Genomic DNA, 16,994 nt, shown 5'->3' on the forward strand with positions numbered 1-16,994 from the left:
CATTCATTAGCTAATGTAGGTTGGCTAATAGCAAATGCAAATTAAACCCTGCGTTTCAATTTGTTATATTAATTCTGAGAAGGTAACTTTACTGACACAGCATTGAGCATTAAGAACCTGCCTTAAAGCAGGATTTAAAATGCAGAAAGCCATTTTTTATGAAAAGGCACACAATTCAAAGCATAAGGACATTTTAAGCATGTGAAATACCAGCAAAACTGAGATCAGAGAATGGTTCCTTTGAGAACATTTTCCCTAACTCAGAGGAGACTGCAGTAAGAACATCACTTCAGCAAGGAAAATGATTTCCCCAGCTCAGCTCGACGGGGAAAATATAGTTCATGCAGTGTAAGATGAGCTCTTGTCTGAAAGTGGACAAATGTGCTAAAGCTCAGCTCGTCATATACTGTGCCCTGACTTCTAGTACCTCACAAAAATGTACCTTTCTCACCCTCCAGTCTGCCATTGACAAGTAGATCATGAAGGCAGAGGAAAAGCAGGTGAAAATAACAGTAAAACTGGGTGGGTCTTGTATAACATTCATAACACTTCCGTAAGCTCTACATACAGTGTGTACTGTGTACACTACATAGTGCATCATAGCCTTTGTCATACATTTGCATAAATAGCATTACCTGGCCATAACAACTGGGTGTAATATATGATATTAATATGATATGATATTTAATATTTCCAATAATTTATCCATGTGGCAACAACGTGCCCTGCAGTTTGATGCATGCAAACTGAATTTGCTTCCCAGGTTGAATATGCTGTTTAACAGTCAGTCAGACAAATAGACATTGACATCTGAATTTGTATGTGGTCATTTCATTGAGCGTTAGATTATAGCATTATAACTGAATTGTTGCAGGTGGACTTGCTGATGACGGCAGATGCTTCTGTATTTGCACATAAATGGTGAATACATTTTTTCCTGTCTTGTTTGTCAGAGCATTCTCTGTTCTAACAGAAGTAAGAATTTATTCTGAAACCTCCTCTGTCCTAAACAAAAGGTCTGGGTTTATATATGTCAACATTAGCGTGGATTATAATCCGTGGAGGTTTTTGATTTGTCCTCTGAGTGCTGTGGATGTTATGGGCAGAATATTTCATCAGACAGCAGACCCAAGTCCCAAGTCACACTGCCAGCATTGAGTAATGTTCTAAAACGTATGCAAAACACGTCAGTTTCAAGCAGCTTGACATGCAGGTAGGAGCAGTTTTTGATTATATGATGATCTTTAACTCGCAAGAGGAGCCTGCTTTTAGGTGGTGATTGATGGGCTGAAAGGAGGCAGGAAGAGGACAGGATATGTCCAGTCCTTCATCAGCTTGTAATGGCAAGAATGCTCTACAAAGTGTTACAAAATGTACACTTAAGTGGAATTTATCTTTTAGCATGTGGTCCATCGCGGAGGGTGGAGGATTTCTCCGTGTTGCTGACCAAACCTGCACCTAAAGTGCACTGAAATGCCTGGGGGGGGGGGGGTAGTGATCTGCGCAACATAGATGTTAAACCCACACTTAAAAGCCAGCAGGAGAATTCCGATTACGAGCATTCCAAATATGCAACGTGAATCATGCATGCCATTTAACACCACAACGTGTTTGACAGTCATCTGCGTTCCTCGTGCCGACGTGCCCCCCCCCCCACATCACTTTGGAAATAGCTTGGATTCTGCCACTGCCGGCACATTGTAAAAAACGTCTGCATCACGCAACCACCCGTCAGTCTGCATCAGTTGTAAATGAACATTCTTTGACCCAAAATGCACAGTATTGGCCAGGGTGGGGTTTTCACAGCTCATTTTTAATGGCATGAATGAATTCTTCAGGCCCTGCTGCCAAGAGCTATCTGCATATTCACCATTCCACCAACCCTTCTACTGCTGATCTGTGATTGTACTGATTCGGTTGTCATTATGTCTGTTGTAATGACTTGATTGGCAGAGGAAAACAGTGAAGTAAACAGAAGTGTGCATGTGAAAATAGCTTCGTCTGTGCTACTAGTTCTTGGTACTGAGGACTGCTGAACATCGTGTCTGAAAAAAATCCTTGGAAGCATTAGATATGATTATTGCTGAAATATAGGTTCCAGATTTTGTACATGCAAAGCAGAAACCCAAATAACGATGTTAAAGCATATGGCTGTCTCTAAAGGAGGCCCATGAACTGTATAAGCTGATATGAGGCCAGATAAGTTGAAAAGTCAGAGGAAGTCTTTAAGTTCATATGTGGATGTTTACTGGAGTGATTAGACTCGGTCCTACTCTGTGTGTTTAGAGCTCACAGCCCAGAAAACATTCACATTGGGAATGACAGTTTGTGTTCTTCAAAATTTTAGCTGCGCTGTGTTGTGGAATAATTGCGCTTGTTTTCCCGTGTTTGAAACACAACCCTCAGTTTATTTCTTCATAAGCAGTTTTCAAGCTGCATTAGGCTATGTATCCTTTCATTTAAGTTAAGGGTGCTGCTGATTGCCACTATTGACTTTACGCTATGCAGCACTCCTCTGCAGTATTGATTATTGGGCCAGTAAAAGATAATAACATTTTGCATTTTTGATTCCAGCAGCAAGTGCACCAGATCTTAAATCAATGTGTATTTATTCCTGTCTGTTGAGTACCCAAAAACATTGGCTAAATTGTTTATGGGAGCATTACATTCTCCTGAAAGATTGTAATTGTAAGTGCACATTAGTGGCCTACTGTTCTGCCTGCTTTTGAAAACGCAGCGGTATATTTGCTGGCTCTCTGATAGCCGATCTCTGCTGACAGTGTTAACTTCAGTTATAATACAAAATAACACTAGAAAAAAAAAAAAACACAGAGAGCTTCAACTCTCACACAAAATGAATCGAGAAGAACAGAGTGACTGGTTGGAAACACCCTCGCTGTGGATTTTATGGCTATTAGTCTGTTTATTTCAGTATGTAAGTCACTGTGGACATCTCCTAAATGCCAATACATGTAACGTAATGCAATGCATTTAGTCACTTCCATCTCTCAGTGCCATTCATTTTAGTGTTTTGCACAGCAATTTTAATGTTTGCTGTTACTTGTTAGTGGTGTGTTCTTTGGTCGTTTAGTCTTTTCAGATGGAAACCACTGACTGTATGTTCAAGGATGTTTTCACAGATTCCATTTTAATTCACACCGTAGATCAACTGACACTTAAAGTGGAAGTTCATTCATTTCAGGACTTAAATAACATAACTGAAAATAAAAGAGCCATTGACATTGTTTTGATGTTATGTAAAGACTCCCTCCTTTTGATCTATCTTGAATTGACAAGATCAGTGAATATGATACGTGGACACTGTCTCCTGTATCCAATCAAAACAACTGCACAGACGTTTCAATGATATATTTATGGGATTTAGTGAGGACAGAGTCAGATTCTTATCTTATGTAGACAGGAAGCTGGGGTTCGTTTTATATCAGCTGGGGTTCTTTTCATAGAGGTAACTGTTTCAGCTGCAAAAGCTACACATTGGTAGTTACAGCAGATGTCAAATATGCTGTAGCTGTAAGGAAGAATACATCTGATGAGATTTTCAGGGAAGAGGACAAAGGATATGCTGTACAAGGAATAAGCTAATTTTGGCAGCCTCGGGCTTAGCCAGTTAGGGCCAAGATTGGGGTTGTCTGAGGGACACTCCATGTTTTGGAGAGGAGAAATGTACCTTTTCAGAAGGGAAACCTGGAACCGCTACTTGCCTGAGCAGCATACAGTGGTACACTGGCATGAATGTTCGCTTGTCTTGGTTGAAAGGGAAGCTAGAATACATTTGTGAAAATGTGAAATGTGAAAAGGCCAGCAGTGACAGCAAACCCCCAACCCCAAAAAAACCCCCAAAGTTGATGCTTATGTGTTAATTTCTTTACAAAAATATTTTGCCTATTTTGAAGACTCTAATATATGAGTTTTGATTTGTTTAGCACGTCTTAATCACTGCATAATTCTATTTGTGTTATCTCATAGTTTTGATGTTTTTACTATTATTCTAAAATGTGGAAAATGGTAAAAATAAAGAATCAAAGTTGTGGCCAAACTTTTGACTGGCACTGTATGTGCAGTCTGTAGGTTAAGTGCAGGTGGCATTATGTGTCTGCCGGACACAGAAAGCATTTATTGTGACTGAATCAGAGGCTCTGACTGGGATTTTTTTTTTTTTATCTCAAGGTAAGACCCTTTCAACATCACCAAAATGGTGTCATTGGAGGCCAGAATTTATTGAAACGAATGCAGGCCCACCAAACTTCAAACTTCCTGTAACACATGCTTAAACTCTGCAATGGCTGAAATTTGTGATGTTCAGAACGAAGCATCATCTATATCTTTTATTTGTTTCTTATGTGTGGTAAATGATCAATTTTTAACAGGTTAGTACTTTTTAAACAAATAAAGCCATTCTGGGAAAGAAATTCCAAGTCCATAGTCCAAAACAATTAGGAAATCAAACTAACAGGGGTAACAGTGCATATGAACAAGAGAAAAATGGGTGAGTATGTTAAAGGGAGAGTATTCTGGGCAAACAGAATAACATGCTGCTAGTCCAGCTAGCTGAAATTTATGATGCATATTAATAGAAAGTATTTTTCTCACTGAGCAAAGGAACAAAAAATAATCCACGGTGGGCTGTATAGGGCCAGTAGTTGAATAGCCCTGCTGTAGGGTGATGAATTCTAGAGCTCTCAGCTATGGTGCAGAGTTCAGGCTACGTCTCTGATGGCTAAATAAAAGGCTTCTGTAATTTGATATTGGACAGGAGGTCCTTCCACTCCATGGGCTTGATACACAAAGGACTGTGGGCATACCGCTTTTAGCAGAGTGATACATCAATGCAGTGACAGGAGGAAGACCTGTTGCTGTCTGTAGCCATTTGGGGAAATGAAAGTATAGAGCCTTTTCATACAGTTTATTCTACTTCATGTGTTAGAGTGTTCGCCGCTGCTTGAATGGCTTTTCTTTGTCTGCCTGACTTGTCTTGGGCATAGAGTAGACCGCTCGAGTTCCACTGGAACAGGTGGGAAATGCTGATGACCTGTGCCTCTCTTTGTTGGCTGGTGAGGAGAAGCAGGTGCAGGTATTATTCTGTGAAGCATGCGGTAGAATGGTAAAAACACACGCTAGTTACCAAAACTGCACAGACAGGAAGAGGGCATCTTTTGAAAAGTAAAGGGCACTGTGCTCTCTCTCTTAATGGCGCATGTGTTTGTACGTTAGGCATATGAATGGCATAAAATGCTATGCTATGCTATGAAAGGTAAGCAGTTGTAATTTCAGTTTCACAGTAACCATTTGATTGTCTGTAAGATTACTCAAGGAATCAGAATCGCAGTCACACATTTTGTTCTGTCTCTCGAGCTTTTTCTGCATCCAGAACAGCTCAGCAAGACACAAGCAAGGCTGTGTCTGGGGTTCGTTGTACAACACATTGGTTCAATTAAGTGTTGAGCAAAAGAATTAAGAGCTCTTGTTGGACCACAGCCTGAGAGAAGGTGGCTTGTTCCATTCAAAACCAGTAACCTAACTTGAACCCTATAAACACTTCAATTTGAATAGCTTTAAAAAAAAAAAAATCTACGTGGTTGTCACTTTGTCCCTCATGGTCTGGCTCTGTCCCTGACACCACACTCTGATGACAGCTGGTGAACAGTCTGCCACAAGCCCTGCTGTGCGTACAGTCTATTAGGGTTTGGTGACATAAGTGTCACTTGGGGTTGACACTTGTCCTGTGCTGGCTATTAGCTGTTAACTGTTAGCGGAGAGGGTGCTTAAGATAAGCGCAACAGAATGTTTGGACTGATTTTGATGTGCTGCTATTGCTGTTTTTAAATATTGCGTAATTTAACTTTCTGGTTGTGGTCAAAAAGAGTTATATATTTATTAACAAAAGCATCAGGGATTGTGTCTTTTTAAACAGCTTTAACAGCTTTGACTTTTGGTCAAGACATAGGATTTAGGACTGTTATTTTCTAAATGTTTCTTGCTTTCTTATATTTATATTCAATTTTCAAAACTGGATTCAAAATATTAGTAGGACTAGTTATTCTCCCGGGAGTTTTATTGTAATTGTAATTAATAATTATCTAATAGGAACCTCTGCTGAAATGATCTCCCTGTGCAGTTGTGAATAAGTTGATGTGTTTAATAAATGATGTGTTTGGTCCATAGGCACTTAAAATCTCTGGGCTCCGTGATGATGTTCCTGTCTCAGTCTGATCTCTTGCCTTTGGTGCGCTCATCAACCCTGTGCCAGTCAAAACAAACCACTTCAGTTCTTTCACTTCCCCTTTCCCTGCCACACTCAGTTTCCAGCGTCTCGGAGGAAAGGAAGGAGGGGAAGACCGGCCTGTCATTTCACCAGGGGTCATGCCAAGATGACCTTTCAGTACCTTTCATAACTCATCAAGCTCAGCTCAGCCACGTCGCTCGAGCTCACTGATTAAAAGGCTCGCAGAGATGCTTCCTAAATACCGGCTCTGCAGTAACTCCTTTTGTTACACTGTAATTGGAAGAGAAAAAAATGCTGGCGATGCTGCTGACTGGCCTCGCAATGCTGCCTGCTTTGCACCGCTCGTGCGAGTCTGTATAAGCCCCGTCTTCTCCCAGGCAGTCTGATGATTCTGTACATGCCTGCGATGAGCCCCTACACCGGCGGTGCTCCTGCTGTAGCAGCTCGCGCCCACACGTTAATGCGCTACGTGTGACTCGCATTCAGCCATTTCCATTTCCCTTTTTCCCTTCGGGCCGGGGCCTGCCTGAATGACTCGACATGACGGGCCTTGTGGCGGCCCGTTGGAATAATTGAGACAGGCCCCGGCTGAATAGACGCAGGGGCTGCCTGCTGTCCTGCCCCTGTGTCTGGGGCCTTTGTGCTGCCAGGATGAGATCACAGGCTGTACGGATCTGCTGTGCCCTGTGAAAGGGAGTTCACTTCACTGTGGGACCCCCCACCCCCCGTTTCCACCCCCCATGCTGTATCTGAAGTGCTTTTGAAAGTGGTCCCTCTAGAACTAGCTTTATAATTTGAACTTCTTGTGTGACTTTTATGTGTTTTTTGGGACAGACTGTTCATATGGGTGTCATATGTGGAGTCACCAGTGTGTCTGTTTTGGTTTTCACTATAATCACAGTTTTAAAAGGGTTTTGCGTATTAGTTACATTTTTGTTGAAAATGAGACACCATTAACTAAGACTATAGTATTATTTGAATCTAGGAGGGTGTTTCTTGAAGCACTCATGATTGCCTGCAGGCATCTGTGCTTGTATTGCGAGCTTTGTCAGGTTTCAAGTTGAGGCTGGCGCTGCAGCCAAGAATCGTGACCTTCGCATTCCAGAGACAAAAGACTGGGCTGTCCACTTCCATGTGGAAAAAAAATGTTAAATGGAAAACCTTTTGGGGAAAAGAACAATTAAGAACGCCCCTCCACACTGATGACCAGCAGCCTGAATTCCAAACCTGACACAATGAGAGAGGCCGGGCCAAGTCGGAATGCCGGGTCCATGAAAAGGACTGCTGGCAGACACCCTGTATGGAGGCGCTGTGTGATTGATGGGCCACAGCTCTTTGTCTCTCTCGGGACTTGTGTGGGGTGCTGACCTTGGCAAGGGGGAAGCAGTTAAGTGAGACATGCACTCTGAAGTCAAAGGATCAAACAGAGTACAAAGAGAAGTGGAGGGAGTAGTACTGACCTAATGGCAGATGAGCTGGAGCTGAAGACTGGCCGCAAAGCTGCATACGTATCTGACTCTGTGGCCTGCAAGGCCTTGCTGCACACCTCACAGTCTTTCATTCTGAGAATGATGTGCGGCTTTTTGTTATTTATTTATGTCTAAAGGATAATATAAAATACATACATATAATTTTGGGGACCCATTCCATGCTTGATTGTGTTTACTGACTAAGCCGCAACTTTTTTTCCCACTAGTATACAAGCAGTTATATACAAGTTATAATTAAAGAGATTTACTGGGTTCACTCATGGTCTTGTGGGACAAACCATGAGAGAGAGAGTGCTGGTTTAATGCTGTAGGCCCTCCTTTAAGTGCTGTGTGTGCGCAGAGGATTGGAGTAGTTATGGGGCAGGTAGAGCTCAAAAATTTTGAAAGCTATTGGTAGCAGATGGGTTACGAAAGTTTGGTCAGCTTGAACACAGGTGAGGAGGTGATGAAGGAGGGCCCAACTAACTTCATCACACAGGGGTTGTATTCACATTGCTGCATACTGATTGTTACCCAGGTAATTTATTTTCTCAGCTGACATTCTCACCCAGGGTGACTTGTGATTTGACACCTCTCACAGTTTGAGTAATCTAGGTACCTTACTTAAGAAATTCCCCTGAAACACAACAACAGTACCCGAGAATTTGAACCCAAGACTTGCATACACATAAAGAAACAACATTGCCATACGGCTGCCCAGATTGATACCTGATTTGACTTGAATTAACTGACTGAAAAGTTTTCAGTTTTGCAGTACATTACATTGTCATGATTGAGCAGGTATGCTCAGAATTTGTGCATAATTATCTAGCATGAATGTTATCAAACATGCTGCCAGGACTGACATGGCTGATCAGTAAGGCTGTTCAGGTATGTTTTCAGCCTCAGGGTAAATAGTAACTGTGATATATAGCATCAGAGGAACAAAAGCTTGTGTACATTGTGTAATGCCAGCTATTAAGTGGGGGGTCATGTGACACAGCAGCCAATCATAGACCTGTGAATTGGTAGAGCTGTGGTGCATTTCTACAGCACAGAACTATGGCTATTTCCCTGCAGTCAGAGCTACATCACCCACAAAGATAAAGTCAGTGGTACCAAAGCATCTGATGGGCTCCCAGTCAGAGTAGTAGTGTATGGGCCATGAAGTAAAGGAAGAGGGTATGTGCGTTGTTGTGATACTGATTTAGTTTCAAGAGCAGAAATGCTCCATGTCAAACACAAGAGCTATTTGAGGAACCTGTTCTGTTGATCAATAATACTTCAGAAGCACTGATTACCAGAGTACTTCATTCACAGTCCTACCCTGTCTGCCTTTAACTTGCATTGTAGGCCGAACCTTTAGTCCTGACTCTGATCTGTATTCCGTCAATATATATGTCACATAACTAGTAACGTTCTGTATAGACATTTATTGCCTTTGATTAAAGAGACTCCTCAACAGAGCAGAATGCCCAGATGATAAGATGTCTGCAATATAAGTGCAGTGGGGTCATATACAGTTCTATTTAAAGTTCCCATTCCACTTGAAAGCCTTTGTTTGAACCCCCTTTCATCGCTAAGTACAAGCATTTTTGCAAATCTGCAGATTCTCATTTTCAGTTTCTGGCTGGATGTTGGAGTGGACTTATCTTCCCAGTGCTCATTTATTTCAGTTTTCAAACACCCCATAAAAATGTTCTCCGGCTCCATGGCGTTTCTGCGGCTCTGCTGAAGCAGACAGCTGGGTGCACGGAGGGACATGTCACCTCTGAGGACCCTTGGAAGATCGATTGCCACTTGCAGCTGAACCTGCACAGGAAAAAAAAATATCAGTGTTGGCAGCCCACCAGAGAGGTGGAGCCTGGTTACCATGACTGCGCCACTGTTTACCTGGCCCCGCTGTCTGCAAAGAGGACTTTGCTTTCCATTCTCATCCACTGTGATTCTGTAATCCAAAAGCACACGTGTGTGTGTGCGTGTGTGCGTGTGTGCGTGTGTGTGTGTGAGAATGGGGGGGGGGGGGTGTTCCTTTCCTGTTACCACTCTCTGATAACTGCCTTTTGATTTATTAAGACTTACCTGTTTGCCGTTCAAAGGCAAACAGGACCCTCCGTGTAATCTGTTGCTTTCCTTTTATCTTGCAACATGACTACTGCGTCATTCGCTCTCCTTGCAGGTGCTGCAAACATGCACTCCGCATTATCTTCTTGCTCTGGAATGTGATTTCCCATTTTCCACTGTTGGAACCATGCTGACCCAAGCCGTGCTGGAACCTACAGTACCGGGCAAAAATTTGGACACATTTTATATTTCAGATTATTCAAAGTAGTCAAAAAATATCTTTTAAAAACAAATTTTATTTGGAAAGTATTTATATTTGTCCAAGAAATGAATTTCGAGCATTTCAGCATAAGTCTTTAGATCAAAATGTCTTTGAATGCATGTTTCCCATTATCTTAATCAGGTGTGTCCAAACTTTTGGTTTTCTGGTACTGCATTTAATAGAAAGAGATGTTATAGACTTCAGAACAGGGGGGAAAACTGTAATGTTCATAGAGTTCTTGCTCACCTGGACCCTGAACCTTGTGATGTAGCCTGGTTCCAGCTGAATAGTCCTAGAAATATACTGCAAGTAGAGACCTACAGAACTAAATATCGTGCTGTCCCCTTTAAAGTCTACAGTTACAGTAGGGAAAAAAACATGAAGAAAAATGTTGTGATAGCGCATCTGCTGTTGGTAATGAAATCAGATGGCATTTAGATGCGGAGATTCAGGCTTCCGGTACTACGGTGACGCAGCAGTGGTTTCTGTGATTGTGTTTTGGCAGCTGAGTTTGCTGACGCTGCCTGTCATGAGTAAGAAAGGGATGCAGTACCATGAAGCACTGAGGCAAACAAGGCTTTCTTGTCCATTTGCTTTCATGGTGGGAATGACAAATTGCTTGTCAATGAAATAGCAGAACAAAATTCATCAGACCAGCAGAGCAGTCAGTTCATTGTACTGAATATCACTTTGCCTTTCTCATTAGCCAAACCCTTATTTCATAACTCTAGTAAAGCCTTATGCAGTACTCCCGGCTACATCACCAGACTTGATTTATGCCGCGGTGTTGAAATAGGGTAGGCGGCTGATGTTTGAAGAGCATTCCGGCAGCTGGAATGTTCCACACGGGAATATGTCAGAGCCCTGTGAAGCGCCTGTGTTCACATCTCGCACATCTAACAGGATGTGAGTGGGCTTGCCGGTGGGGTTTGCGTTCGCAGAGTTCTGCTGATGACTCGGGGCCGGATCCACACCAACACCAACATCTCATGAGGTGTGAACTTTGTCCAAGTGCTGAAGCAGGCAGCTGTAACCCACACTTCCATGGCGTGCAAGTCTGTGTTTCTCCTCTGACCCCTCTCTGCACTCTTCGTGAAAGCGGAGGCTTGCGGAACTGAAAGCGTGCCCTCAACCCACTGAGGCCCTGTGCTTTGGTTCTCCAGCTGCGTGTTTTCTCATTATGAGTCTGTTTTATATACCAGTGTGCCTGTGTCTGATCTCTCAGACTGAATCAATGTTGAAGAAAGAAACGTTGCTCATTATGTGATTATTTTCTTGTGTGTGTTGCTGGCTGCTGTCAGTCCTCTGCAGAAATTCTATGGGTCTTGCAGTCAGGTTAAAAAGCTGTCTGGACCGGCTCGTAATGATGACTTTGTCCATCCAAGAATAGAAGTGATAAGAGAAAGTGTGTGCTTCTGTTCTCTCAGCTGAGATTAAAGCCAGAAATGGAGGCTTTAATGTGAGTCATTTGATCCTTAATTTGCTGTAATTCTTTGGAAATGAGACCAAGACTTGCATTCAGGAGATGAATTGGAAAAAGTCCAACATCCAGATTGACCATGAATTAACTGCAGGGTGTGAGGGTGCATTCCTTTTTGTTTGTGCACCAGAGAGACCAGGTTTGCGTGTTTGTTTGCGACTGGACTTCTAAACTTGTTTTTTTCCCCCATTTTGTTTGTTTGGGACATGTCACGTCTCCAGTGTCCCTGCTTTGGGTGGACACCTTGGGTACGACACATTGCTGGTATTTTGTGATTAGCAGTCTGCCTCAAGCGCTGCCAAAACTCCCCTTTTTCTAGAACGTGGGGGGGGGGGGGGGGGCACTCCACCTTACCAAAAACCTGCTTTAGAGCACCAAGAAATCCAATGCTTTTAAAAACCAGAAATATCTGTAGGCAGTGGAAGAAGTCAGGCCTTCTCCACTCAAAGCAAGATTTCAAAACTCTGAGTGTGATGGAATGGGCATGCCAGGTTTGTTATTTTTAAAAGCTTACGTGTCATTGGGGTTTGAGCTGGAATGTCTGAAACTTCAGTTTTGTCTCTATGAAAGCCAGACTCTTGTACCCAGACTTATTTATAAAACTAAAAGGACATGATTTTTTCCAGTCACAAGTTAAAGTTCTTGAGCACACATGCATTTTGTAAGAAGCTTTTTGTTGGGTGTTTTTAAAATAGAGCATTACTAGAAACATGAATTTTTGGGGTTGTGATCATTTTTGTGGCTTTGTGTGTGTAGAAAGTGAGGTATATCCAAAACTGTTCAGTGAGAATTGATCATGAAGTCTCAGAAACATTTTGAGTGTCTAAATGTAAGTTATACTATAGTAAATGATCAGTGATGAAGTGATGAACAGTTTTCCACCAGACTTTATGGCTGGCTAGGGCTAGCAGAATAATATAGTGCCAAATGTGCGTTTGTAATAGCTTTTGTTAAGAACTTATGAAGAAAATGCTCAGCAGTTAAAATTATGTTTGATGTTTGATGTTCATAATTGATGTTCTTGTGTAAAGAACAACTTCAGATGAGAAAGAGTTTTAGAATAGACACAATGGCTTGTGTACATGCATGCTAAGAAATAACTCGCTATTGTGACACTTTTGCTTTACATGGGAGACACACCTGATGTCGAGCTAACATTGTGGGTTCCCTCCGTGTCTCAGCGAGAGTCCCTTGGAACCAAACGAGTGTTTTGCTCGGCCCTCAGTGGATGTGCCGGTGAATGTCTCTTTGAGAGGCTGCCAGCCCTGAGTCACCGATTCCATTGTGTGGGCAGAAGGATCAGAGGGACGTGAATGGAAAACTGTCACTGTCTGCTCCCTGCGGGCCGCCCTGATCGCTTCACTGCCTTAAGGAAGTTCTCTGTGTGGCACGGTGAAGTCGGCCGCCTTTTCTGGCCACTGTCAATGAAGGCAAACTTCAAAGTGACGGACGGGCAGGACGGGCAGGACGTCACTGTGATAGGAGTTATTGCCTTCCTTAGTTTTCCGGGACGAGGGGTGCTCTGTCTTAGGTGGCTCACTGTGTGCTCAGGATTGTTATCTTCAAGGACAAATCAAATTTATTTTTCTAAAGACCTTCACTTTATTGTGTTCACTGGATTTCTGGTTGTCCCTCCAGGATGTGCTGGTGTGAGAGAATAGTGAAATATGCTGGTGGTTTGACACAGACGTCTTCAATTCTTCAAATTGCTATACTCTCATGCATGAACATATCACTTACCTCTGTTGTTCCCGTTAGCTGACTATAAGTAAAGTTACTGCAGGTTACTGACTCCTGTGTTCTTGTTTGTAACATGCAATATGTCTACATATACATATTGTGAATTGTGAATTTAAAGTTTTAATGGCTGTAGCTTGTCTGCTTGTTTGAACCCAGGCAGAATGCTCCAATTCAGCTCTGAGTCTTACACAACATGCAAATTGATACCCTTCCTTATATAGCTGGAGACTTCTGTGACTGACCACTGATTGACCTTCCTTTTCCCACATGGCCAGTGATGCCCCAGAAAACCTAAACTGCATTGTGGAATGATATGGTTTGGAGGAGAAAAATGCATCATTCAATATTATGTGAAACATCACAATTTGCCAGTTTTTTCCCTTTCAGTATTAAATGAGTAATGACTTTACTTCATTTTATTTTATTATTATTATTATTAAAACTTATTTTAAAACAGCTTGGCACTGTCTAGTATACCGCAGGTGACTAAATATGACTCACCTTATACACTTGAGTGTTTACCTCATCTCAGAAATCACTGGAACATTACAAATATGGTTTCCCTGGCAACAACACTGTTATTGGGTCCCTGGCTCTTAGTTGTGATGAGTGAGATATCGAACACATGGGTCAGCCAGTGGTAGCTACGTCATGACTTCCCCTTGCTCTTTCTGTCTCTCCACAGAAAGTATAGGAGGTATCCGAAGCCAAGCCAGAATAGTTCAACTCTGTGATAAGTGTCGGCATATGTGCTTTCCATTGAGTGAGCTGAGGGGAGTCATATACTAGGAATGTCTCATAGGGCAGTCATTTTGGGGTCCTCAGAGGGGTCAGAAGCAGCATTACAGTAGTGTGAATGTATCTGACTGCTGGCCTCATTCTTCTACAGTGTGACACTGAACCTCCGTGTCACTGGGCTCCCCATGCTGATTGGAGACTATTTCTGGGTCTCTCTGGCTGACTCCATGCATGTGGCATGTCTGTATTACAGCACCATGGAGCGTATTACAGTAAACACAGCATTCACCAGTCAGTCCACAAGCGATGGCTACTATATTCATCGAACACAGAATTAACACAGCACCGGGATTTAAGGATCACGGCCACCAGAAAAAAATGTACACAGAATTGACAAATCAGAGACGTTTAAAAAAACAAAACAAAACACAGTAACAGAAACCCATTAAATGTAAATCCTGTGTCCTCGTCAGAATTGTGTGGTCCCTTAGCACTTTCTGCAATGAAACGCAGCTGGTACAGAATTGTGGAAAACTTTTAGTTCCTGCACTGACCTCCGAATTGCTTTGAAAATAACAGGAATGTTTTCTTTAGCTTCACTTTCTTCTTCAAACCAGTTGCTGCTGTGAAGCTTTTTTTTCCCCCCTTCCTCAGATCCAGTTCTGCATAGTGCATGAAAAATGGTTTAAGTGGATCTTGTGTGGAAATGCCTCAGTCTGCCCGAGGTCACTGACAGCGGCTTCGCCGCTCACCCCCTCAGCGCCGTGAGGGTGACCGCATCTCCCTGTGACTTCATTAACATAATGCTGCCAATTTGCTGGAAAGCCCTCCACGCACTGTCCCTGTGGAATATGGATGTAGCACTGGTGTGTGAGAGTGTGTGTAGCCCTGCGGGTGACAGGACACCCTCCTCAGTACAGTGCCCGAGCTTCCTGGGTCAGGCCAAACCACTGAGGTTTTACAACAGTTCACAAAGTCACACCCTTCAGGCTGGGAGAATAGCGGCCACTGTGCTGCCACTGGGAAGAGCTTCTCACATGCCGATACGCACTTTATCCCCCCAGCAGTGCTTGAGTTGTACATTAGGAGGGCTTGACTCTGACAAGGTGGTCGTTCAGTCTCATTATATTTTTATTTTCTCCCAAAGCAAAAGCTTTTGCAGATTGAGATGTGCAGTGAATGCTTTGTAACCGTGTTTTATCAGTGGGGCATGGTGGCACACGGACACAGCTTGCCGTGCTTTTGCTCTCAAGTCCTGTGTGTCTTTGAGGACACACCTGTGAATGTTTCTTGCACGAACCATTTGCCAATAAATGGAACCCTTCTGTGTTTCCTGTCCGTATCCACAGACTGTCAGAATAGCTTTTCTCTTGCAGTGCCAATGAATATTACCTGCAGAAAACTGGAGATGCAGAAAGCAAAATGTTTGCGCGTTTTTTTTTTTGTTTTTTTTTTCGTGGTGCTCTTGTAGCTCAGAGACAGTCGCATTTGCTGTTCTGGTACAGCATTGAGGGGATGGATTAGAATTTAAATGTGCTTGTTAATTAGTCAAAATAAGCCTTGGATGGAGTGAAATTGCAGAGCAGAGGTATAAGCAGAAAGGAGACCCTGTGCCTGATTTGAATTGGAGCCGCTGTGTCTGATTAGAACCAGCGTATTGTTACACACACTGAACATAGGGTATGTTTTCTCTTTTTCATAATGTCAGAAACTTTTGAAAGGTAAATGAAGGGGATGTCATTATATGTTTATTGTGCCTGCTTCACTGCTTGTCTTCCATCTTACCCGTGTGTGTTTTTTTTGTTGAGGTTGCACTAAAGCTGTTAGTGCGGCTACTGTCCATACCCCCACTGCTGCTGCACTGGTCACCATACAAAATCAGAAAATCTCAAGGTCTAGCCTATGTAGCAAAAGGATTATCAAAGTATACAGATTAAAACTAAAAAATACTTTATCTGGAAAGTCTTTGAACAATACCTCTCTGATGTTTGTCTTTAATGTTGCTTTCAGTCATTCCCCTGAGGTTTAGTGAGGGGTTTACACTGTACTGGGGCTCTGTCATCTGAGGTGTTGAGGTGAAGAAGATGTGTCTGTTATGAAACCAGTTATGGGCCACTCTGGGTTTGTTAGCATCAAGGCAGGAGAACTGCAGTATTTTTCCCCTTCATAATTGATGTTATGGTTGCCATCCAAGCAGATTTCTTAGCAGGTTTATGGTATGTGGACTTTATATATTACAGTTTACGTTACATTACATTATTGTCATTTAGCATACACTCTTATCCAGAGCAAGTTACATAGGCTACAGTTTTATCCATTTATACAGCTGGATATTTACTGAGGCCATTCTGGGTTAAGTACCTTGCTCAGGGGTACAGCAGCAGTAGGGCATCAAACCAGCAACCTTTAGGTTGTGAGCTCTGCTCCTTGCCACTAAAGACAGAATCCTGCATCCCATCTGTGTTTCAAATCTACAAGAGGTCACCATGTTCACCCCTGAGTTCATAGTCCCCCTCAGAAACACTGCTGACCCCCTCCTCTTCCACAGGCACGCCCCAGCCATGATTGAGGACAAGGGTCACCGCGTGACGGACTACTTTGTGGTGGCCGGGCTGACGGACAAGTCCACCCCTCTGGAGCAGGACCTGTCCGAGACCAAGTCCAGCGGGCCCAAGGCGCCCATCACCGACCTGGCCGTCATCAACAAGTCGGCTGGCGAGACGGTGCCCGAGGGCTTCACCTGCATCGAGAGCACGTACAGCGGCCAGCAGGCCAACCTCAACCACGGCAGCCTCAAGAGCCCCGAACTCTTCCTCTGCTACAAGAGGGGCCGCGAGAGACCCCCACTTATCGACATTGGGTGAGCATCCGCGCGATGGGTATAAAAACCAACAAAAATACAGACCCTTTCTTTGAGTGTGCTACTTCACTCCACTCAGTTCTGTTTCTCAAAAGTTCAGTGAAATGGCTTTGCGTGCCTTGTGAGTACGGATATTT

The 16,994-nt window shown here is 43.1% G+C and overlaps 1 protein-coding gene across 1 annotated transcript in view; it reads left to right on the forward strand.

The window, feature by feature from the left end:
• Nucleotides 1–16,994, forward strand: part of dennd4c (DENN/MADD domain containing 4C) — a 52,919-nt gene that overhangs the window by 4,513 nt on the left and 31,412 nt on the right. The window contains exon 2 of the mRNA XM_036550811.1: nt 16,546–16,857. Within this exon, the coding sequence (XP_036406704.1) occupies nt 16,559–16,857 (299 nt within the window). The 5' untranslated portion in view covers nt 16,546–16,558. The remainder of the gene's footprint in view (nt 1–16,545; nt 16,858–16,994) is intronic.

Source organism: Megalops cyprinoides, chromosome 18 (genome assembly GCF_013368585.1).
Source record: "Megalops cyprinoides isolate fMegCyp1 chromosome 18, fMegCyp1.pri, whole genome shotgun sequence".
NCBI lineage: Eukaryota > Metazoa > Chordata > Actinopteri > Elopiformes > Megalopidae > Megalops > Megalops cyprinoides.